The sequence below is a fragment of the Podarcis tiliguerta genome, assembly GCF_965153285.1.
Source record: "Podarcis tiliguerta genome assembly, chromosome: 2".
Lineage (NCBI taxonomy): Eukaryota > Metazoa > Chordata > Lepidosauria > Squamata > Lacertidae > Podarcis > Podarcis tiliguerta.
The window spans coordinates 2,362,061-2,387,639 of NC_139535.1; the positions used below are offsets into that span (position 1 = coordinate 2,362,061).

A 25,579-nucleotide genomic window follows, 5' to 3' on the forward strand; every position below is an offset into this window, starting at 1 on the left:
AGATTTGTGACCATTTATGCCCATTTGCCTTCAGTACCAGTAAAGCTCTGCTGGATGGAGTACAATTGCCTCTGGTCTATTTTTTGGAAATTCTGCTACGTGTTCAAGTTTTTTTCTCCTCTGGCACTGACGCGACAGTATATGCTTTTGTAACTCAATAAAAAAATTAATTACAAAAAAATAAACAAAAGATAATGCCAGTATCTGAGATAGGCTAGATCAATTCTGGCCTCTTATTGAGGGGAGACCCAACTCATACGAGCCGCCAGAATCCCAGGAGGAAGCCCTTTATATCCTCAAGACGCATTAGCCTAAAATGTTTATTTTATTGTTTGGTAAATGTGTGTCAACTTTGTAGATTCCCATCATACGTTTTACCTATCTCCATGATGTAGCAGGTTTCATGTTACCTTTCTCCTAATTTAGCTATAGCCACTCCCGACCTAGAGAGGGGGTGGGGTTGCGGGCTGCCGTCCCGCGACTACAGTCTCGCGGGGGCAGGGAAGCCCCGCGGGAGTCAGGGATTCCCCCTAGTCCCATTAATATGCGCCTCCTCCTGAGCCAGCCAATCGGCTGGCGGGGGGCGCGTGGTCCCACCAGGTGAATTTAAGGTCGGGGCAGCCCTGGCTCGCCCCTTTCTCTGCTCGCCAGCCACCGGTTAGGCATTGGCGGGGTATTGTTATGCATATGAGGACGGGGGGAGGAGCGCCATCACCTCCCCCACATCATGAAGGGTAGTTCGTTAAAGGACTCCGAGGGGCGTCGCCTCGTCCGAAACCTACGGAGGCTAGGGCCTAAAGCGCGCCCCCGAGCGGTAACCCCTGGGGGGGCGCCTACGGATGTGCATCTCGGGGGGCTCCCCCTGTTGGTGCTTAACCCTTCCCGGTTAGACCGGTTTGAAAGTTAGGGGCCAATGCCTAAAGCCAATACCTCTCTTACCTGTAATCAATAAAGTTGTGGCCATTTACGCCCAATTAACCTTATATTATTGTGTCCGTGTCTTTATTTCTACATCTGTGGGAGAGGGCGGGTATTGCCACGCAAATTCATTTTATACTTAGCCAGCTATGTTTGCAACATCTTAAGCAGCTTCTGAAATTCATCTATGAGTAATGAGCAGTTTAACTCAAGATACAAGAGCCTGGTACAGGAATGATTTAAAGATATAACAGGGTCCTCTGGTCTCCACAGTTGCCATTGCTGAAGAACTGGGAGTCAGAAACTCTTTGATATCTGCAAATCGTCCAGATATCTACCAGTAGATCTTTTTCTGTCTCTTTTCCATCACAAATGTGTCCAGGATCCAGATCTCTTCTTAAAGATCCCCAGAACAAACTTTGATCAAATGTCACATTTAGTTTTTTATTGTCAGGTGCTCCTTCATGTTCAGATCAGGTCTCAGTATAATAATGTAGCACTTGGGAATGAAGATGCAGCCCAGAAGTCCAGCACTGGAGACCAAGATGGAGAAAACCTGAACGGCTACCATGTATTTCCCCTTGGTGCTCAGGTAGGTGGGCACAAAGGACACCCAAACACTGCAGAAGACCAGCATGCTGAAGGTGATCAGCTTGGCTTCATTGAAGGCCCCAGGCAGATTCCTGGCTAGGAAAGCCACCGTGAAGCAGATGGCCGCCAAGAAGCCCATGTAGCCAAGGGCACCATAGAACATGGCCACAGACCCTTCGTTGCATTGCAGGATGATCTCCCCAGGCTGGGAGTGCATGTCAGAGTCTGGGAATGGTGGCGAGATCCCCAGCCAGATCATGCAGATGACAACTTGGACACAGGAACAAGAAATGACAATGGAGTTGGCCAGCCTCTTCCCCAGCCATCTCCTCACTGAGTTCCCTGGCTTGGTGGCCAGGAAGGCCAGAACCACAGTGATGGTTTTTGCCAAGATAGAAGAGACAGCAACCGAGAAGATGATGCTGAAGGTTGTCTGTCTGAGAAGGCAGGTCACGTTCCTTGGCTTCCCAATGAAGAGGAAGGAGGACAAAAAGGAGAGCAGGAGAGACATGAGGAGAATGTAGGAGAGGTCCCGATTGTTGGCTTTGACTATTGGTGTTTCCTTGTATTTAATGAAGATTCCTAACACAAAGCCTGTGGTTAAGGATAGGAAGAGGGTAAGGGATGTCAGGAGGCTCCCCAAACTTTCTTCATAGGACAGGAAGGTTATTACTTTGGGGACACATTGGTCTCGGTCCTCATTTGGATGCTGATCTTCTGGACATTTGGTGCATTCATCAGCATCTGCATAGAGGAAAACACACTTCAGTCTCCTAACATCAGTCACAGGCCTACAATGGTCTGAATGCTGTTTCTGTTGTGCTTGATAAGTCTCAGTCCACTGACCTAGTCCCCCAAAAAGATATTGTGCAGTGTGGCTGGAAACACACTCTTTGTGAGATACTTCAGAGCTGTCTCTATGAAGGTTGCCACAATTTCTGTAGTTGTCACATGAGTAAAAGTGAGGCTTCGAAAGAACAATTGGCACCTTAAGTAAGGTACACTACCATCCACCCATCAGCTTATATATTGCAATGATCAAGGAGGCAGAAGTGGTTTCCATTCCATAGAAACCACTTCTCTTTTTCAGTGGTGTTATTGTGGATCCGAAGGAAGCCCCCTGGCACTGCCCAAGTCCCAGCCTGCATCCCCATTTGCCAAAGCAGGGTGCAGGCTAGGATCCGGTTCCTAGAATCATAGAATCATAGAGTTGGAATAGACCACAAGGGCCATTGAGTCCAACCCCCTGCCAAGCAGGAAACACCATCAGAGCACTCCTGACATATGGTTGTCAAGCCTCTGCTTAAAGACCTCCAAAGAAGGAGACTCCACCACACTCCTTGGCAGCAAATTCCACTGCCGAACAGCTCTTACTGTCAGGAAGTTCTTCCTAATGTTTAGGTGGAATCTTCCTTCTTGTAGTTTGGATCCATTGCTCCGTGTCCGCTTCTCTGGAGCAGCAGAAAACAACCTTTCTCCCTCCTCTATGTGACATCCTTTTATATATTTGAACATGGCTATCATATCACCCCTGATAGGCAGCGGGGGCTTATGCCCTCACCGCCTATCAGGAAGGGCACCAAAGTTCAAGTTCTCTTGTCGGGGCTCCAGTGAAGCCTCTGCTGTCCTGCAACGCTGCTGCACCAAGAGGGGTGAGCGGACTTATTTCAACCTTCCGAAACCACAGGTTCAAATACTAGTGTGGGGCTGTTAGAGAGTTCCTGGTAAATACAACTGTGCTGCTTTTTGGACCCTGAAACACCAGAGGTTTTTGGAGCCCCTTCTGTTCAGCCCCTTCTGAAGGGTGAAATCAGCTGAAATCACTACTGCATTAGGTGATTGACAAGTTGTCAGCAGCTCCCAGCTGCTAATTTTCGCTTGGGAAATTAAGATCTAGTGGAAAGGTCGGGGGGGGGGGGAATTCTGGACCCCTGGATTAGACAATAGTAGGCTTGCTGGCTTAATGAGTTGACTAGGTATAAAGGCAACTTCTTGTCTCCTAATGTCATTCTGTGCTTCTGTGCATGCACGAGCGGTGAAATCCGGAAGTAACCCTTTCCGGTACTTCCGGGTTGCCGCAGGGCGTAACCTGAAAGAACTTAACATGAAGCGGACGTAACATGAGGTATGACTGTATAAAAATCATAAACCAGAGTTCTGCAGAGCAGCTACCATTAAATCCAGATTTATTGTTCACGTGTGAGCTAGTGGGCAAATAAAATTTTCTGGTGCTGGGAGGACATTGCGGACTAACAACAGCTGAGCCCTCTCTGGGAATGACATTCCATACAAACATTATGTTCAGCCTGGCTCGGAAATTACCCCCATCCTCCCATCAAAGGCCATTTTCTCCGAGATCTTCTCCTACCTTCCTGAGTGGAGATGGTCCCTTCTGAGCAGGGAGAACAATCATAGCAGCAGGGCGGCTTCCCTTCCTGCACTTTTCTGGAATATCCAGGGAGACAGCTTTCTGTGCATCTTGACAGAGGCACGGTCTAGGCATAAAGAGAAATTGAGCACTAAGGAGAAAGTGATAGGTGCATTTGTGCCTTGGGACACAGATAATAGAATTTCGGAAGGATATCAGAGAAGATATATGTACTTCAAATCCTTATTTGGGGGCAGTTACATTTTCCTTTGGTTTTTGCAGACCAGCATGGCAGAGAAACTCTGGTGGCGTTTCTTCTCTTTTATTTTAACACCGATAATCTCGCTTTTCTATAAAAGGCAGCATGAAAAATGCAAAGAACAAGAACTTAAGTAACTAATCTACAGTACTAGGATAACAGGTAACAACAAAGAGGAGCATGAAATAAACCACCTTAAAAAGAACAGCGGCAATAAAACAAGTCCTCAAGCTGTTGCCATCACATCTGCTACTGGATTACAGAGTTTTGAACTAAGGAATGGCTGGCTGGCTGATTTCTGCCACTCTGAGGTTAACTGTTTTCATGCTGCCCTGTTGATCGACCAAATAGATGAGGAAGCCCTTACTATACTTCAGCCTCACACAATCTGAGGCCCTTCAGATGCCCTCAGCCAATGCTGGCTAGGGCAGATGCAAAAATTCTGGAGGGCACCCCTTTGGAAAGACGCCTATCCCACCGCGAAATCTTATTCATGCATTCCCATTGAGCTCCATTAAGCTCAATGGGACTTAGCTCCAGGGAGGTATCTAGAGCTGAGCACGTGTCACAGGTAATAAAATGACACATAATTTTCCTACCTTGTTAAAAGGCTTGGACCATACAATTGCTTCCGGGTTTATGGTGAACTTTAGATCTGGGGAAGTTTGTCTCTCTATGCTCCCGATCTTCACTCTAGCACGAGAATTATTAGGAAACATCACCCAATTCACAATATCAAATCCAATGGCCAATGCTCCTGTCTCATCCAACTTCTGTCCACCAGCTGAAGTATTAGAAGAGAACCGGACTTCTTTCAAGTAAGGATGAAGCTACAATGACAAAAAAACTCCAGCATTGAGAGAACATGAAACCATGTTGGATAATTCAGGCCTGCTTACACTGCATCCTGATCTCCTTCTGAATAAAACCTACAGTGGCTCCCAGTACATTTCTGAGCACAAGACCAGTTTTTGGTGCTGACCTTCAAAGCCCTGAACAGCTTTGGCCCTGAATACATGAAAGGTGTCTCCACCCCCATCGTCCAGCCTGGACACTGAGATCCAGCTTTGAGGGCCTTCTGACAGTTCTCTACTTGTGAGAAGTGAGGTTACAGGGAACCAGGCAGAGGGCCTTCTCGGCAGTTGTGCCCGCCCTGTGGAATGCAGCTTTGAAAAAGGGAGTGAAATATATCAGATAATTCCCCAACATCTTTCTCCACAAACCTCTCTCACAACAAACACAGTGCTGTTGGATTATTTTAATATTTGTTCACATATACTGTTCACTGCATTTTTAGGGAATCTTCCCTGGGGTCATATTGATGTGATGGAGGGTGGCTTATAAATTTGTGGAAATAAAATGTACTACTGCTGTGTCTGACTCATTGTAAGGCAGCTTCCTCTATCTTTGCTGCTAGTCAGCGTGGAATATGTTTAACTAGGTGGATCATTGGTTTGACACAATATAATGAGCTTCCTAGACTCATATCTTGATGATTCCAGAGCTGGGACAATGAATGGAAGTTTGCAGAAGGCAAAAGACGTACCTGCCATGGCTGTAGCCTTTCAAGTTTCAACCTGTTTCCAGCACCCACCGTCAACATCCATTTTGAGCTGGATGAATATGCAGCATTCAAGGCCTCGGCCACGACTTGGACGCTGTAGTAATTGACATAGTTGTCTTGGGACTGAATTTTTTCAATCTCCTCCTGGGCCAGCATCTTCAGATTCTCCTTCTCCCTGCACCTTGTCCAACCCCTCACAGACAAGGCATGCTTTGAATATGAACAATCAAAATTTTCTTCCCAAATTCTTAGACTAGTAGCAGACATTGGCTTATAGTAGTCCTTTTTTGTCCTTCTTTTGGTCTTCAGTATAAAGGACAAAGAGCCATGGGCATAACGGAAGGATTCGGTATCATAGAACAAGATTGTGTTCTGTAGAGCTGTGGTTATCCAGACCTTACCCCCAGTTTGTAACCTTTCAAGGAAGGATTGTACCTCAATGATTATATGAAGTCCATATTGAGAGCCTGTGTAGTAAACAAATACATTGACTTGTCTCCACGCTGCAGGCTGTTCATGGGGTAACCATAGCCAAGTATGTAGTAGTACTCTTTTTGTGAAGGCAACACAGATTTCGTTGCTGGTCATCAAGGGCGTCAAAGTACTCAGGAACTTTTCTCCATTGTCATTGTCTGGAGCAAAGAGACCGACCCACGTCCACCTGAAATGCAGCAGAAGTTGGACCATCCCCAGATGCTGAGTTTCTTGCTTTGGAACCATGCGATGGACAAAAGGGGATTGGACGTCATCCTGAACTAAGCCGTAGCTGAGCTGTTGAAATGAAAAGAGACTCATGCATTGTTTTTCAGGACGAAGATTGGACACTTCTGTGTGAAAGATTCATTTACTTCCTCCCTCTCAAAGAGTCTGGGAACAAAGACTCAGCCACTACCCTCCTAATCTGGTGAATTTCTATATATTAATCACCTGATCTAAGGTTAAACACTCACGTGTTAGCTAGCAGAGAATAACAACAGTTAATTATCAACTCAGTTAGAACTCCCAAGTTCCCTTTTGCTCTTAATTTTGCATCAGTGGCATCTTCCAGTTAAACCCTTTCACCAATACACATAGCCGTTCCCATTTCAGTGTCAATTAAACCAATTCTACTTAACACACCACACAACAAAATTGCCGAAGAGCCATGCCGAAGAGCATCCGTTTTCCATGCAGAAGAACTAGCGTCAATTTAGTTATTGAAATATTTCTATATGGCTCTTCACCTCCTGAAAAGCAATGCTTCAAAGTGATGTAGAATGTAAAGCAAGCAGTAAAATCAGTTGCATAACTTGTTCTTTCACGAGGTAGCAAATGTTGCCAGGTGTGTTTGTTATGAACCCAATTCTTACCTGTGGGATCTTGTAGGTACCCAACATGCTTGCAATGTATGTGGAGATGTCGGATTCACCCCCTTCAAGAAATGCCAGCAGTTTCCCCCGTCTACCACATGTGTAGTTTGGAATGTTGATTTTCCCACCAGCAAGGAGGTCTGTCAGGGCATCAGAAGTTGTTCTTCCATCAAAATAAGTATCATAAATTCTGTAGCCCAGGGTGATGTTGGGTAAGAGCCTGGGGTTACGATTGATCTCCTGAACAGCAAGAAGGAAGGAAAGAATGTGCCAGTCCCTCCCATTCATCCGGCTGCAAAAAAAGCACGTCACATAGTCATCCTCAATTCACTGAAAATGAAAGTCAGTTGCTTCTCTTTGTACTAATTGAAATAAAAATGAAAGGACACCAGAAGTATCTTAGAAAGAGAGAAGGATGGGGTGGGTGAAACAGAACATGAATCAGTCCTTTTCCTGGTGACCTGCCTTGGATGCTTTAGTTGAGATTCCTGTGTTGCAGAGGGTTGGACTAGATCAGGCTTCCTCAAACTCGGCCCTCCAGATGTTTTGAGACTAGAGTTCCCATCACCCCTGACCACTGGTCCTGCTAGCTAGGGATCATGGGAGTTGTAGGCCAAAAACATCTGGAGGGCTGAGTTTGAGGAAGTCTGGACTAGATTGTCCTCAGGGTCCCTTATAACTCTCCAATTCTACGCTCCTATGACCTCCTTGGCCACCCCATCAGGTCCAGTGGTGAGCAGCTGCCACTGTATCTGAGAACCTCTCCAGGCATGGTATATTGCACAAAAATTGGTTCCCAAATAATGGTTTGCATATTTTTAGTGGGAGCATGGGAAAAGCAGCCCAGGATAGTTTCATCCCTTTCATATCACAGATTTTAAAGCAAGGAGGGTGTTTGTTGCTTTTGTATAACACTGTAATCCTACCCACATTTTCCAATTGTGAGTGATCCCACAGAATGAAATGCTCCATCAGTCTTCAAACAAAAAAACAGGAGATAGCGGTTCATCAGGAAAAATAGAAAATATATTGCTTCATCAGAAAATAGAGGCTGAACCGGGTGCGTCAAGAGAATTGGAGAGTGTCAATGCCTTATTACTTACGACTTAAGCTTGCTATACGGGGTGCTTGAAAAGGCGAATGGAGAGAGATCTTTAATATATTTCAAAGGTGTGACCCCACTAATGAGGTAGTCTCCTGGTCTGTAGAAATTCATAACAGAATTTTCATCCCTGATCAGATTCAGTGGACATTTCTGCTGCATTCCGTAGGTGGCAAGAGGCAGAAGCAGAGGCAGAGTTATCATCCTGGGTCTGCCTGCTACACGTCCCTTATGACTTCCTCCCAGCTCCATAGCCAGCTAATAAGAAGAAACCCCAAACTCTTTTGAGAAATACAGGACTTGAGAAACACAGCTCTGATGCTAGGTTCAACCCCACTAAACTCTGCACGTAGAGCTGGGAATGTTCTCTATCTGGAGAGCTCTCACTCAGTAGATAGTACTGAGCTACATAGCTCAGCTTCCTGTATTCTGAGTAAGCTTCACGCACACTTATCTCACTCCTTCACCTGCACTGTATCTTGTCCCCAAATATTCTATGGCACATGAGGTATTTTATGCATCAGGCATAGTGGAATAAATAACATCCTTCTGAGCCTGACTGTGATATTTACATTATCGTACCCATAGGTAATATTGAAAGGGGTGTGAGGGAGTCATTTGGACTCTGGAAAGAATAAGCATAGATAACTGTAGTTCTGATAATTATTAAGGGAGAAAGATCTCCTCTGAACTTTATGGGAGCAGGTGCAGAGTAGGGGGAAAACATGTTTACTCAACACCCTGAGGTGGATCATGGAGGGAGAAAGCTGAGTTTGGCCAACTTTTATTGACATCAGAAGAGTTCTGAAACTGGATAGGACCAAGGGCCCATGAATTCCAGCTTCCAGTTCTTACAGTGACCAATCAGGTGCCCCAAAGGGAAACCAACAAGCAGGAAATGAGGACAGTGGCAATTCCAGACATGTGATTCCCCTAAACCTGTACAATCCTACCTCCCACTGTGGAGGGGGAACATATCCACCTCCATGAATTTGTCTGAACCTCTGTTTTTATTTTTAACAAGATTTATATATCACTTTATTGTAAACACACCCTCCAAGTGGTTTGTGGCCATGTTTTATGTTGCCCCTGGCTACATGGGCTTCCTGGCTGCCATCTGCTTCACGGTGGCTTTCCTAGCCAGGAAGCTGCCTGGGGCCTTCAATGAAGCCAAGCTGATCACCTTCAGCATGCTGGTCTTCTGCAGTGTTTCGGTGTCCTTTGTTCCCACCTACCTGAGCACCAAGGGGGAAATCATGGTAGCTGTGCAAGTCCTCTCTATCTTGGCCTCTAGTGATGGACTTCTGAATCTTCATTCCCAAGTGCTACATTATTATAATGAGGCCTGATCTGAATATGGAGGACCACCTGAACGCACAGAAAAAATAAACATGGCATTTTGATTACTAGCACTTTGTTTAGTCGTTTAGTCGTGTCCGACTCTTCGTGACCCCATGGACCAGAGCACGCCAGGCACTCCTGTCTTCCACTGCCTCCCGCAGTTTGGTCAGGCTCATGTTTGTGGCTTTGAGAACACTGTCCAACCATCTTGTCCTCTGTCATCCCCTTCTCCTTGTGCCCTCAATTTTTCCCAACATCAGGGTCTTTTCCAGGGAGTCTTCTCTTCTCATGAGGTGGCCAAAGTATTGGAGTCTCAGCTTCACAATTTGTCCTTCCAGTGAGCACTCAGGGGTGATTTCCTTAAGAATGGATAGGTTTGATCTTCTTGCAGTCCATGGGACTCTCAAGAGTCTCCACCAGTACCATAATTCAAAAGCATCAATTCTTCGGCAATCAGCCTTCTTTATGGTCCAGCTCTCACTTCCATACATCACTACTGGGAAAACCATGGCTTTCACTATACGGACCTTTGTTGGCAAGGTGATTTCTCTGCTTTTTAGGATGCTGTCTAGGTTTGCCATCGCCTTTCTCCCAAGGAGCAGGCGTCTCTTAATTTTGTGACTGCTGTCACCATCTGCAGTGATCATGGAGCCCAAGAAAGCAAAATCTCTCACTGCCTCCATTTCTTCCCCTTCTATTTGCCAGTAGGTGATGGGCCCAGTGACCATGATCTTCGTTTTTTTGATGTTGAGCTTCAGACCATATTTTGCGCTCTCCTGCACGGCATAGGTCATAGCTTCTCTGAGTTATTCAAGCCCCTTCGCCATGGCAAGGCAGTGATCCATGAAGGGGTTTCTAGCACTTGGGATATGGGAAAAATCCCCCACCAGAAGTTGGACTTGACCACAGCTTATAGTGAGGAGTGGGGGGTGAGTGAGTGAGTGAGTTAGTTAGTTAGTTTAAAAACCCTAGAATCCAGACCTATTATTTCCCAGAAGGTGCCGTTTGGCATTCCTTGTCTTTTGACATCATCCCTTTATTATTTTTTGGTGCCTGGGAAAACCATATTTATTCAGGGAAGCCTGTTCAGATATATATAAGCAGATATGTTTTAAAACCTATTTATAGCTTAACTGCTTATTTTAAGCATTAATTTATTAAGAATTTTTGATTTTTGTTTTGTTCTTGTATACTCCTAAGAGAGTCTACTTATAATTAAGTGAGCTTAAAATAAAAGCAGGTGTTTAGACAAATTTACAGAAGCAGAAAGGGCTATCAAAGGCTCCTAGGCCTTACTGATATCTTCTCTTTCCACCGTTGGAGAGAGGGTGCCTTTGGGGAATAACATGTAGGGAAAGTGCTTCTGCCCTCATCTTCTGCTTGTGGGGTTCATTTGGGGACATCTGCTTGGCCATTGTAAGAACAGGATCGTTGACTTCATGGGCCCTTGGCCTGATCCAATCTCAGGGCTATTGTGATGTCAATAATGTTCAGCCAAACTCACCTTTCTCCTTCAACCACGTCAGTCTACTTAGTAAAGATGTTTACTTCCTGCTCTGCACCTGCTCCTGTAGTTTCAGGGGAGATCTTTCTTCCCTTTACAACCATCAGAATCACAGTAATCTATTTTTATTCTTTCCTGAGTCCAAGTTACTTCCCAACCCCACCTGAAATACTGCATTTGGGACCAACAAGCTAAACATCACAATCAAGGGCAACAGGGGGTTGTTTATTCCACTGTTCCTGAAAGGTCTGGTGTATAAAACACCTTCTGGGTGCAGAACAGATGCTCTTCAACTGAGCCATGATCCTTCCCTTCCCCTTTGTCTCCGAAGCCTGATCCAGTAACCCCACCCTCATATTTGTCAAGTCCCTGAAACATCATTCTTTCAAGAGACGGGATTTCTTCTGAATAGCTGGCTATGAAGTCAGGAGGAACAATCAATAGGGAAGGGTAGCAAGTAGACCCGGAATGACAACACTGCTTCTGCTGCTGCCTCTTGCAACCTATGGGATGCAGCAGAGGACTAAATGCCCACTGAATCTGATCAGGGATCAAAATTGGGCTATGAATTTTTACAGGCCAGGAGACCAGCTCATTAGTGGATTCATATCTTCAAAGGTTATTGGAGGTCAACATCCGTTCTCCTTTACCAGCACTCCCTTAACCAAATTTGAGTAGTAAGTAATGGTGTATTAATGTTTTCCTGTCTGCTCTCCAACTTTACAAACAAACAAAAGAATTGCCTGCTGCATCTGATTAATTCCGCAGTTATTGAAACATCCTTTTCCCACACTGCCCTACCACGTGCTTGCGGAAAAACAGGGAGCAGAATACTCTTCCTCCTCCTCCTCCTCCTCCTCCTCCTCCTCCTCCTCTTCTTCTTCTTCTTCTTCTTCTTCTTCTTCTTCGGCAAAAGCAGGGATCAGAAAATGACCACAAACACACTCTCCCCTCCTGTGCCTTCCAGAACTGATATTCAGAAGCATTTCCATGAATTTGCCTTATCTTCTTTTAAAGCTAACTTGGCCACCATCACTGTCTTCTGGGGGAACCGTATCCACAGCACTGTGCAAAGAAGTCAGTTTGCATCTGTCCTGAATAGTCTCCAGTTTTAGTGTTTTTAGAGAAGGAGAAAATTGTTTATCCGTTTTCTCCACAAGATGCATAATTTTAAAAAATCATGCCCTGTCCTCTCTTGCTCACCGTTTCTCAACTAAAAAGAACAAAACACTGCAATGTGTCCTCATTTATTTTCAATTCCTTTCCTGATGATCCATAGCTCAGAAATTCCCATTTTAACAGCCACCTAACATGGATTTGACTACTATGATCCCAAGGTCTCACTCCTGGTCCTTCCCTCCCAGTTCAGAATCCATGAACATGTAAAACTCTAGATCATTTATGAACAAGATAAAAAGCACAGGTCCCAATACGGATCCTCAGGGGACTCCACTTTCTACTCCTCTTCATTTGGAGAATTGTCCATTTATTCCTACATTTTGCTTCCTGCAACTTAACCAGTTCCTGATTCACAAGAGGACTTCTCTTCTTATTCCTTGACTTCTAATCTTGCATATGAGTCTTTGGTGACATACTTTGTCAAAAGCTGTTTGAAAGTCTATGTACAGTATGTCAACAGGATCACCAGACAATTTTTCAGTTTTTCAAAAGAAGTCTTCTTGCTTTGAGTAGCTTCTTTGGCTGTACTCATTAACCAAGCTGATATGATCTCGGCCCGCGTGGTATCTTTCCTTATTTGCTGTATATACTCAACTTGAGTCTCTAATACAGTGTTCTTAAACAACTCCAAAGTGTTTGGGAGTGATTGACCCTCTTGATTTTGCCTCTCAACTTCCTTTTTACCATGCTTTGTGGTCTGTATGCTTTGATGTATCTGAATCAGCCCCTATTTTCTGGTACTCCTGGTAAATCAATATCTCCTTTTTTTTGTTTGAAGAAGGAGGAAGCATCTTGTTCAGTGAGATCAAATACAATGGGGAAATCTGAATTAGGTATAATATTTTTTAAAAGCAAGAAGCACCTCCTTTTGCTTTAAATCAGTGAGATGAAACTCACTGAAACTATTCTGAGTATTTGCTAGGGCATTAAACGAAAATGTCAATGCATAGGGACCTGTGATTTAATTCATTCATTTATTAAAACATTTCTAGACATTTCCCATCAATATAACCCCTGCACAGATACCTCTGTGATGATGATGATGATGATGGTGATGATGATGGCCTTAAAATATCTCGTTCTTCTCCAATAAAAGAGAAAGAACTAAACCAGATATATAGTTGGGTTGTATGTGGCAAGCCAAAATGACAGAGATGTGGAACTGAGGACTGGAGTGATCATTTTGTGATATCATGGCAGTGGACATAGCTGTATTGTAACATTTGAATAATTTTATTAAAAAATCTATATGTATGTTCACTTGGTGAAAAGCAGTATTTCAATGTTGATTTTCCATCAATATAACCCCTCAACAGACACCTCTGTGGTGATGGTGATGATGATGATGGCCTTAAAATATCTTGTTTTTCTCCAATAAAAGTTGGGTTTATTAAGCGTATTTGGCATGCCAAAATGACAGAGATGTGGAACGGAGGACGGGAGAGATCATTCCGTGATATTATGGCAGTGGACAAAGCTGTATTGTAACATTTGAATAATTTTTTTTTAAAAAAAACTATGTCTTTTCACTTGGTGAAAAGCAGTATTTCAATGTGTTTTACATTACAATTTAAGTTAACAACATTTAGCCATGCCCATGCAGAACTTGTCTTCTCTAAGAAGCTGTGAGGTATGTTTGAGTGGCAGCTTTTCAGTAATAAGCAATATGAAATTCATTCTCTCATTGTGTCTCATGGACCCTTGGGGAAGGTTGAATGCTGAGGCCATGATCCTTAGCATGAAAATTGGGGAGTTTCCTATTCTCAATCTGAAATGATTTTCTGGAAGTTTATCCATGGAATTAGCACCCCAGGTTTTTACTCATTGCCCTGTGCTTGGAGTTGGAAGAGACACTGGTTCTCTAATGGAGAAAAGTGAACAATAAGGTAACTCTCCTTCTCCTGTGTAAGGCAGGCTCCTCCTTTATAGCTGGGTGCAATGATAGATGGAAAGAATGATTTTCAGTGGGAAGTGCACAATTCTTCCACCACAGCACAACATAATCTATGTAACTGAATGTGACTTCCATTTTCTCTGAATCAAGGGTGACTATGTGACATACTTTCTTCTGCAGCTGGATGTCTGGGAAGGACTGGCACATTCTTTCCTCTGCACTTGCCACTCAGGAGATCAATCTTAACCGCAGGCTCTTGCCCAACATCACCCTAGGCTACAGCATCTACGATACCTTTTTCGAGGCAAGAACAACCTCTGATGCTCTGACAGACCTCTTTGCTGGTGGGAAAATCAACATTCCGAACTACATCTGTGGAAAACGGAAGACACCACTAGCTGTTCTTGAAGGGGGCGAATCCGACATCTCCATGCACATTGCAAGCATTTCAGGAATCTACAAGATCCCACAAGTAAGAACTGGGTTCAAGTCAAACACAGCTGGCAACATTTGCCATCTTGTGAAAAACAATACAAAAACCAAGTTTTTCTTATGATAACGATTTTATTGCTTACTTTACATTGTACGTTGCTTTGAAACATTCCTTTTCATGAAATGAGAAGCCATATAAAGATATTTCAGTTTCGGGATCATTAGAAAAAAAGTGGATTGGACAAATTCATGGAGGATGGCTACTAGCCGGGATGCCTATTGCAGAGCTGCAGACACTGTTGGCATCTGTCTGGCTAAGTATAAAAGGGAGTGCACCTCTGAAGCGAAGTCAACCCACTGTGTTAGCAGAATCAAAACCAGATTCATAAGGCCCTTAATTATTTGGGTCCAGGACATCTCAATAATGACATAATCCCTTGTACATGTCCCCAACCACTGAGGAGTCACTCTTAGTGGCTCAGATGAACAGCTCGTTTCCAACAAGAGCCACAATTGTGGAACTCATTTCACAGAACTCTCTTCCAGCTGAGGTCAGACAAGGTTACTTAAAAACCTTCCAGAGCCTAATGAAGACTTTCTTCATTTTTAACTGCATGCAGTAGCCAGTCCCATTGAGGTATGAGCTTACAGTTTTAACTTTTGTCTTTTTTACATCAAACCTTTGAAAACTGTTTAGAGTCCATTCTCATCCTGAGGTCAAGTTCTTAACCCGAGGTACTACTTCCGGGTTAGCGCACTCTGTAACCCGAGGTACCACTGTATAAATTGCTTAAATATTTGATATATTTAAAAATATTTGATATTTATGCTAATTAAAAATTAAATATGTCATAATCTTTCACATAGAAGTAAAGTATTCAATCATTGCCCCAGTCTCTTTTCCTTTTCTCACCAGCTCAGTTATGGCTTCGTTCCTCATGATAAAGTCCAGTCCCCTTTTGTCTACCAAATGACACCAAAGCAAGAGATTCGGTACGAGGGGATGGTCCAACTCCTCCTGCATTTCAAGTGGACATGGATTAGTCTCTTTGCTCCAGACAATGACAATGGAGAAAAGTTCCTGAGCACTTTGACACCCCTGATGACCAGCAACGAAATCTGTGTTGCCTTCACAAAAAGGGTGCTACTACAAACCTGGTTGTGGCTACCCCAAGAAGCCCCTGCCTTGTGGAGACAAGTCAATGTATTTGTTTACTGTACAGACTCTCAATATGGACTTTTTATAATCATGGAGGTACAAACCTTGCTTGAAAGGGTGGAAACTGGAGGAAAAGTCTGGATAATCACAGCTCTTCAGAACACAATCTTGTTTCATGATACCGAATCCTTCCGCTACGCCCATGGTTCTTTCTCCTTTGTAACGAAGACCAAAAAAATGACAAAATATAAATACTACGAGCCAATTTCATTTCGTAGTCTAAACGTTTGGGAAAGAGTATATGTTTGTTCATATTCAAAGCATGCCTTGTCTGTGAAGGGTTGGGAAAAATGCAGGGAGAAGAAGAAGTGGCTAAGGATGCTGCCACAGGAAAAAATTGAAGGAATCCAGTCCCAAGAAAGTTATGTGAATTACTTGAGCATCCAGGCTGTGGCTCAAGCCTTGAATGCAGCATATTCATTCAGCTCAAAGAGGATGTCAATTGTGGGCAAAGGAGGCAGGTTGGAACTTCCAAGGCTACAGTCATGGCAGGTATCTCCTTTTCTTTTGCAAACTGAAATTCATTATCCCAGCTATATGGAATCACCATGCTAGGAATTTAGGAAGCAGCCTTGATCCCAAATCAGACCAATGGACTGTACAGTTCAGCTTTGTCTACACTGACTAGCAGCAGAAAAATAGGAAGCTACCTTACACCTAGTCAGACCACTGGTCGACCTACCTTAGTTTTCTCTACATTGACTGACTGGTAGTGGTTTTCCATGGTTTCTGGAAGGGAATCTTTCCCAACCTCCATGGAGATTCAGTTGGGGATTGAACTTGAATGCAAACCAGATGCTCTACAAACAAGCCTATGCTCCTTCCTCCATTATTCTGCATTAATGGTCAAGCATAGCATTGTTTCATTTTATTTATACAATTATGGATATTTTTTATTTGTGTAGCCAAAGCCATTACAAAAGCAAAAAACATAAGATGGAATAAAATGCCTTACAAAGTTAAAATAATTTATAAAACCAGGCATTCTTTCATATAAGAGTTTGCTCCCCCAAAGAATTAAGTTTATCATTCTTAAAGATATTTCTCAAAACTGCCAATCAAAAGGGAGAACAGGCCACTCTTTCAGGAACGAAGGTAATATTGCAGGATGAAAGTAATATTGCTCACTTTGGTCATCCTGCAATGTTGACGCAGAATGTGGGGACCTAATGAGCAACTATGAGTCCTAGTTCTCTATTCCTTATTAAGAGGCTATTGGGATGCATCATGGTTTCATGTTCTCTCAATGCTGGAGTTTCCTCTGTTGTAGCTTCATCCATTCTTGAAAGAAGTTCACCTCTATTCTAATACTTCATCTGAAGGACAGTACTTGGATGAGAATGGGGCACTGGCCATTGACTTCGATCTCGTGAACTGGGTGCTGTTCCCTAATAACTCTCGGGGTAGAGTGAAAATTGGGAGCATAGAGAGACAGAAGTCCTCAAAACTGAAGTTCACCATTAACCCAGAAGCAATTGTGTGGCCCAAGCTGTTTAAGAAGGTAAGAGGAATTGTTATTCCCTACGACATCTATAATTGTCTAATAACGTTGAATAGTACAGATGATTGATTGCAGTCTTAGACATCCTTCTCTGGAGCTTAGTCCCATTGAGCTTAATGGAGTCTGTCTTGAGAGAACCTGTCTAAGATTTCACAGTGAGTAGGAGACTTTCAGGAGCAGAGCAGAAGACCTTCCCCCAACTTGGTGCTCTCCAGATATTGTGGACTACAACTCCCATCTACCAAGGCCGACGTTGGGCAAATATATCTGAGGGCAACAGGTTGGATAAGACTGGAGGAAATTCTGCTCCATCTGTTTATTAGATCAAGAAAACAGAATGAAAACAGTGGAGCTCAAGGTGGTCTGTGTAGCAGAGGTCAAGATCTTTTCATCCAGTTGAAAAAGGCTTCTCAAAACAAGATTTACTGCAGTTGATTCCAATAAGTGCAGATATGACACACAAGCAAACTAGGTACCATGTTCTGCACTAGGCGCAGCCTTTGGTGCCAGCCTCAATGACACTGTGGAGTCTTGGGAGTAAAATAGGAACCAGACAGTCCTTAGTCACAGCTGTGCAACCTAGCAGAAGATACAATGGCAGCAGTCTAAGGACTTTTGTTATTGCTGCTGGCCATAGGAGTGTGTGCATGGTTCTGATATACTACCATTCATTTATTTAGTTAGGTTATTGTTTATTGTATTTTTCATGCTACCTTATATACAGAAATGAAGCAGGTTGTTAAATACGTAGAAACATCAAAGAGGTTTGTTTCCTTGACGAGCTGCTCTGCGAAAGAAAAAGAAAAAACCCCATTAATTTTCATTAAAAAGGGCCTTTAGGCCATTGGAAACAGATATGCCTTCTGTTTATGCCTAGACTATTCCTCGCTCAAGATGCACAGAGAGCTGTCAGCCTGGATGTGCCAAGAAAATTCAGGAAGGGAGGCCACATTGCTGCTATGATTGTTCTCCATGCTCAGAAGGCACAATCTCAACACAGGAAGGTAGGACAGCACCTCAGGGGAAAGGGCCTTCAATGGGAAGATGGGGCAAATATTTCAGCCAGGCTCAGGCTGATACTTGTAAGGCCACCCCATTTTGACTCCCTCCTTCCCAACAACACAATTTTCTTTCCAGATCTCTCCCATGGGCCCACCTTTCCCCACAAACACAATGCCCGTGTTGTCATTTTCTCTATGCAGATGCCGATGAATGTTTTAAATGTCCAGAAGATCAGCATCCAAATGAGGACCGACATCAATGTGTCCCTAAATTAATCACCTTCTTATCCTATGAAGAATCTTTGGGGATCCTCCTAGCTTCTTCTGCCGTCTTCTTGTCCTTAATCACAGGCATTGTGTTTGGAATCTTTGTTAAATCCAGGAACACTCCCATCGTCAAAGCCAACAACCGAGACCTTTCCTACATCCTCCTCATCTTTCTCCTGCTCTCCTTTTTGTCCTCCTTCCTCTTCATTGGACAACCTACAAAAGCAACCTGCCTTATGCAACAAGTGGCCTTTAGCATCATTTTCTCAGTTGCTGTGTCTTCTGTCTTGGCCAAAACCATCACTGTGGTTCTGGCCTTCCTGGCCGCTAAGCCTGCGAACAGGGTGAGGAGATGGCTGGGGAAGGGTTTTGCGCACTCTATTGTCATTTCCTGCTCCAGTGTCCAAGTTCTCATCTGCACCATCTGGCTTGGGGTCTTTTCCCCATTCCCAGACTCAGACATGCACTCCCAGCCTGGGGAGATCATCCTGCAATGCAACGAAGGGTCTGTGGCCATGTTTTATGTTGCCCTTGGCTACATGGGCTTCTTGGCGGCCATCTGCCTTACAGTGGCTTTCCTAGCCAGGAAGCTGCCTGGGGCCTTCAATGAAGCCAAGCTGATCACCTTCAGCATGCTGGTCTTCTGCAGTGTTTGGGTGTCCTTTGTGCCCACCTACCTGAGCACCAAGGGGAAGTACATGGTAGCTGTGCAGGTCTTCTCTATGTTGGCCTCCAGTGCTGGGCTTCTGGGCTGCATCTTCATTCCCAAGTGCTATATTATAATATTGAGGCCTGATCTGAATATGAAGGAGCACTTAAGAATAAAAAATTAACATAGCATTTGAATCCTAGTACTGGGGATATGGGAAAATCCCCCACTAGTATCTGGACATGACCACAATTTATAGTGGGGAGTGAGATTGTTAGTTTGCTTTGTTTGTTTGTCTAGATCCCAGACCCATTGTTCTCCAGAAGGTGCCAGTAGACTTTAGAATTATTTCTGTATGTGTGTCCAAGTGCTTTATTCCTCCTGCAGTGTACAGCTTACCAGGATCATTGTCAGCGTTCTCTGTTGCCTTCACCTCATCCGTTACTACACACACATGCCTCTTTCTTTTATTTATTTGCTGCCTCCGTTTGCTCAGAAAAACCTCCTAGTAGCATGTTTCTTGTGACAGTAAAAATTTAAACTGCTTCATTTGAGGAGGGTGGTTATATATATTAGAGGAACCAGATAAACCTACTGGTGACACAGAGGTGACTGTGGTCCGTTGCTCTACAACTAAGTTAATCGCTTACTCCATACAATGATTTCCACTCCTCCTTTCTTCAAGCGATTCCTAGTTGACCTGATTGACTGATTGTTCACTGTTGAACTAAATGGAACGTCCAGCCAACCAGACAGAGATTTGCCTGCTCTTCTGTTTGCCTGTCCCCACTTATGAAATGCCAAAGCAGTCTCCCTCTCCTCTGCTGGGACCTGACACCTTGCAACTACATTCTCATCCCATTATAAAAATGCATGTCCCATTCTACTGGAAGGAGGCGGAACATGTTTCATGGTAGATCAAATGACAAACATTCAGCAGCCGTGTGAATCAACTGTACCCAGTTCCCAGCAGCCACTATAGCCAAGGAATAAGGAGTGATGGGAGGTGGAGTTGTGTAACATATTGAGAGAGCTTTTATTGGTTATGCAGATTGATGAAGAGATTGTATGGATAGTACTGATTACTAGGAGGATGTTCAGGCAGGAGCATACATGCTATATATAGTTTTGGTGAGGTTGCTGGAAACTTGCAGACTCTGCCCTTACGAAGAGATCCAGACGGAGGCAACGTGACAACGGGTCTTTTCTGCAGTGGCCCCTTCTTTGTGGGATGCTTTACCCAAGTAGGCTGTCCTTGCACCTTCCTTACACATCTTCTGGTGTCAGGTGAAAATGTTTATCTTCAACCAGGCATTTGACTTTTTAAATTTTTTGTAGGAGGGGGGTTATTGGTTTGTTATTCTCATTTTGTAGTTTTCTGTAGTGAACAACCCTGTGATCTTTTGATAAAGGACGTTGTATAAATTTAATGAGTAATTAAATAATAATAAATAAATAAAGAAATAAATTATTAATAAATAAATTAATATTAATAAAATTAATAAATAATTAAAATAATTTAAAAATTCAGAAATCAGTAATTTGTGCCACTGACATGTGTTATTAACATATAATGAAAAAGTACACTAAAAAGTACATGAAGACTGGTTATCTTAATTGTTTGTATTTATATCTATTCTGTATTTATTCTGTATCTGTATTTATATCTATAAATTAGAAAAAAGTGACATTAAAACCAGATACTTCAAAGATCTCATGGAAATCTGAAAAGCATAGACATTTTTTAAAAAAGCTTTTGGAACGAAAATATATTGGGCAAACTGATCTTTATGAAGCTTAAACTACAAAGCTGGGAGAAAGCTTGGTACATTTAAGGTTTTGAATGAATACTGTGGTTTTGGACATGGCATTGACAATTATTTTAGGTGGTCAGAAAGAATGTGACTGGTCTTAGCAGAAGTAAAGTAGTTGGACTCAGACAATAAGAAAGGGCAACTTGGCAAAGGTTTTGTGCCATCTACAGAATTTGGAATCCACGTGTTCATGGCCCCATGTAGTCTTGCTGTCTTATGCCAACCAAAAGGGAATGTTAGCAGTTTGACATCACAAATGATGCTTGATGTTAGGAAACCAGGTTGTTATAGACCAAGGGGCTGTCTCCTCCTCAGAAACTGTTGGCTCTGGTTATAAGTCCCATTCTCTGGAAACATCTTTGCTCTTTGAATGCTTCAGTTTATCTTGATCTCTGTTGCTCTTCGGTCCAGATTTCTTCTTGTTTAGGGACTCTGATTCTTACAATAAACCTCTTGTATAACCCATTTCCTGTGTCGTCTTGTATGGTCCTTATAGCTGGCAATCTCCTCACAAATTAAGAATCCGTATTACAGTCCAGCTGGAGGACTTACCAAAGCTCTTAACAGCTTGCCTTACTTCCTATATGGCCACTCAACTGATTCAATTTGCAGAACCGGCAACGAGTTATCAGTGCCATATGATACTTGTTCTGTCCTGGTAATAAACCCATCATTTAGAGTAGCAGAACATATAGTTTGGCATTCCTTGTCTTTTGTTGTTTTTTTAAAAAAATAATTTTTATTAACCGGACAATCAAATCAAATCAAATCACATAAATTCCGAATTACAAAGCCGAATTTTAAATTTTGTTGGGGGCACCCATATTTCAAGATCCGAAGGGGGATTCTGATCATCTTCTTGCTACTGCGTTAATGTCCAAATCAGTCCAAATCAGTCCAAACAAAGTTCATAATTCTATCCAGTCTTATCTTGCTGTTTCCACATCACATCTTGTTCATATATTTTCTCTTTTTTCTTTATGATCTCTTCTGATAGTCTCCTTAAGCCGATAAACACCAATAATATGCCTGTGCGAATTTTTCCGTTCTTCCAATCCTCAAATCGAGATGGTTTCCATATATCATCGCCTTCATAGATAACATCGCTCTTTCCATCATTAATTACAGAACTGTCGTTCTTAAGTCCCTCCGAGGAGTTTCACCCACAGTATAAAAACAGCTCTATTTCTCTATTTCTCCTCCCAGACTTAAGTCCTCCGACAGAACTTCCCAATATGGCGACGGTATTTTTAACTGCGTCATTCCAAAGCCCTTATACATTCCACGCTCTTCTTAAAACATGCTTTTGTTCGAAAGTTGATCTCCACACAGCCTTATATCCACAGCTTAAGTCCTTAAAATGACATTTCTGACTTGTGAGGGGGGGATTCTTGTTTAATCACATAAAGGAAAGAAAGGAAAGTTTCCCCCCCCCTCCCCCATCAGTCCCTTTGCCATACCGAGTCTTGGCGTATCTTCTCATGATTTATACTTGTTCCTCCGACTCGATTTGTTTTATCAGAGATCTCTTCTGTTAGCAGTCTTTACTTCCCCTCCTTCCTTGAAATATGTGCATTCGCTTCATCCAAATTGTTTCTTTTGAAGTTCTTGCAGCTAGTGGTGCGGATCAGAGACGGTGTCCAGGAGCGCCAAAATCCCACAAGAGGGCATTGTGCCTAGTGCCCCCATCCCCACAAATTCGGGGGTGGTATAGGGCACAGCAGGCAAGGGCAGTCCCCCCCCCCCACAATCCTGGGGGGGGGGGGTTAGGGAGGCTATTTACTCCCATCACAGCCTCCAAATTACCTCGTGTGGGTCGGAGAGATATTATTGTCAGCCATCTTCTGATGCACCCCTAGTGGCCCCTGGCATTCCTTGTTTTTTGACATCATCCCTTTATTGTTTTCTGGTGCCTGGGAAAACGATATTTATTCAGGGTAGCCTTTTCAGATATGTAGAAGCAGACATGTCTTTTAACCTATTTATAGCTTAACTGCTTATTTTAAGAATATTTTGCATTTATTTATTAAGAATTTTAAATTTTTGTTTTTTCTTGTATACTTCTAAGAGGGTCTATTTATAATTTATAGTGTGCTTGAAATAAAAGCAGGTGTTTAGACAAATTTACAGAAGCAGAAAGGGCTATCAAAGGCTCCTAGGCCTTATTGATATCTTCTCTTTCCACTGTTGGAGAGAGGGTGCCTTTGGGGAATCACATGTAGGGAAAGTGCTTCTGCCTTCATCTTCTGCTTGTAGGGTTCATTTGGGGGCATCTGCTTGGCCATTGTAAGAAAAGGACCGTTGACTTCATGGGCCCTTCATGGGCCCAACCTCAGGGCTTTTGTGATGTCAATAACATTCAGCCAAACTCAACTTTCTCCTTCAACCACATCAGTCTACTTAGTAAATATGTTTTCCCCCTGCTCTTCACCTGCTCCTGTAGTTTCAGGGGAGATCTTCATTCCCTTTACAACCATCAGAATCACAGTAATCTATTTTTACTCTTTCCTGAGTCCAAGTTACTCCCCAACCCCACCTGAAATACTGCATTTGGGACCAATAAGCTAAACATCACAATCAAGGGCAACAGGGGGTTGTTTATTCCACTGTTCCTGAAAGGTCTGATGTATAAAACACCTCCTGGGTGCAAAACAGATGCTCTTCAACTGAGCCATGATCCTTCCCTTCCCCTTTGTCTCTGAAGCCTGATCCAGTAACCCCACCCTCACCCCACCCTCATATTTGTCAAGTCCCTGAAGCATCATTCTTTCAAGAGACGGGATTTCTTCTGAATAGCTGGCTATGAAGTCAGGAGGAACAATCAATAGGAAAGTGTAGCAAGTAGACCCGGAATGACAACACTGCTTCTGCTGCTGCCTCTTGCAACCTATGGGATGCAGCAAAGGACTAAATGCCCACTGAATCTGATCAGGGATCAAAATTGGGCTGTGAATTTTTATAGGCCAGGAGACCAGCTCATTAGTGGATTCATATCTTCAAAGGTTATTGGAGGTCAATATCCGTTCTCCTTTACCAGCACTCCCTTAACCAAATTTGAGTAGTAAGTAATGGTGTATTAATGTTTTCCTGTCTTCTCTCCAACTTTACAAACAAACAAAAGAATTGCCTGCTGCATCTGATTAATTCCGCATTTATTGAAACATCCTTTTCCCACACTGCCCTACCAAGTGCTTGTGGAAAAACAGGGAGCAGAATACTCTTCTTCTTCTTCTTCTTCTTCTTCTTCTTCTTCGGCAAATGCAGGGATCAGAAAATGACCACAAACACACACTCCCCTCCTGTGCCTTCCAGAACTGATATTCAGAAGCATTTCCATGAATTTGCCTTATCTTCTTTTAAAGCTAATTTGGCCACCATCACTGTCTTCCGGGGGAGCAAGTTCCACAGCACTGTGCAAAGAAGTTAGTTTGCATCTGTCCTGAATAGTCTCCAGTTTTAGTGTTTTTAGAGAAGGAGAAAATTGTTTATCCGTTTTCTCCACAATATGCATAATTTTAAAAAATCATGCCCTGTCCTTTCTTGCTCACCGTTTCTCAACTAAAAAGAACAAAACACTGCAATGTGTCCTCATTTATTTTCAATTCCTTTCCTGATGATCCATAGCTCAGAAATTCCCATTTTTACAGCCACCTAACATGGATTTGACTACTATGATCCCAAGGTCTCACTCCTGGTCCATCCCTCCCAGTTCAGAATCCATGAACGTGTAAAACTCTACATCATTTATGAACAAGATAAAAAGCACCGGTCCCAATACCGATCCTCAGGGGACTCCACTTTCTACTCCTCTTCATTTGGAGAATTGTCCATTTATTCCTACATTTTGCTTCCTGCAACTTAACCAGTTCCTGATTCACAAGAGGACATCTCTTCTTATTCCTTGACTTCTAATCTTGCATATGAGTCTTTGGTGACATACTTTGTCAAAAGCTTTTTGAAAGTTTATGTACACCATGTCAACAGGATCACCAGACAAATTTTCAGTTTTTCAAAAGAAGTCTTCTTGCTTCAAATAGCTTCTTTGACTGTACTCATTAACCAAGCTGATATGATCTCGGCCCTCATGGTATCTTTCCTTATTTGTTGTATATACTCAACTTGAGTCTCTAATACAGTGTTCTTAAACAACTCCCAAGTGTTTGGGAGCAATTGACCCTCTTGATTTTGCCTTTCAACTTCCTTTTTACCAAGCTTTGTGGTCTGTATGCTTTGATGTATCTGAATCAGCCCCTATTTTCTGGTACTCCTGGTAAATCAATATCTTTTTTTTTTTTTTTTTTTTTTTGTTTGAAGAAGGAGGAAGCATCTTGTTCAGTGAGATCAAATACAATGGGGGAAATCTGAATTAGGTATAATATTTTTTAAAAGCAAGAAGCACCTCCTTTTGCTTTAAATCAGTGAGATGAAACTCACTGAAACTATTCTGAGTATTTGCTGGGGCATTAAATGGAAATGTCAATGCATAGGGACCTGTGATTTAATTCATTCATTTATTAAAACATTTCTAGACATTTCCCATCAATATAACCCCTACACAGACACCTCTGTGATGATGATGATGATGATGATGATGATGGCCTTAAAATATCTCGTTCTTCTCCAATAA

General features: G+C 42.9%; 2 protein-coding genes across 3 annotated transcripts in view; one reads left to right on the plus strand and one right to left on the minus strand.

The window, feature by feature from the left end:
• Positions 1-1,354: 1,354 nt before the first annotated feature.
• LOC310670163 (vomeronasal type-2 receptor 26-like) lies at positions 1,355-19,312 on the minus strand (the record flags this gene model as incomplete). 2 transcript variants are annotated; one of them, XM_083424953.1, is made up of 6 exons in its annotated part: positions 19,167-19,312; positions 7,050-7,341; positions 5,683-6,471; positions 4,736-4,966; positions 3,878-4,004; positions 1,355-2,253 (listed from the first exon to the last, which is right to left on the minus strand). In XM_083424953.1, the coding sequence occupies exons 1-6, from the start codon at positions 19,250-19,252 to the stop codon at positions 1,355-1,357; spliced, it is 2,424 nt and encodes an 807-aa protein (XP_083281079.1). In that variant the 5' UTR covers positions 19,253-19,312. The 2 variants fall into 2 exon arrangements, with proteins under 2 accessions (XP_083281079.1, XP_083281078.1); XM_083424952.1 differs by lacking the exon at positions 19,167-19,312 and adding an exon at positions 8,153-9,305.
• The window catches only part of LOC310670182 (vomeronasal type-2 receptor 26-like), a 32,627-nt gene continuing 21,500 nt past the window's right edge, over positions 14,453-25,579 (plus strand). Inside the window, exons 1-2 of the mRNA XM_083425009.1 lie at positions 14,453-14,541; positions 18,099-18,225. Of these exons, the coding sequence (XP_083281135.1) occupies positions 18,194-18,225 (32 nt within the window). The 5' untranslated portion in view covers positions 14,453-14,541; positions 18,099-18,193. The remainder of the gene's footprint in view (positions 14,542-18,098; positions 18,226-25,579) is intronic.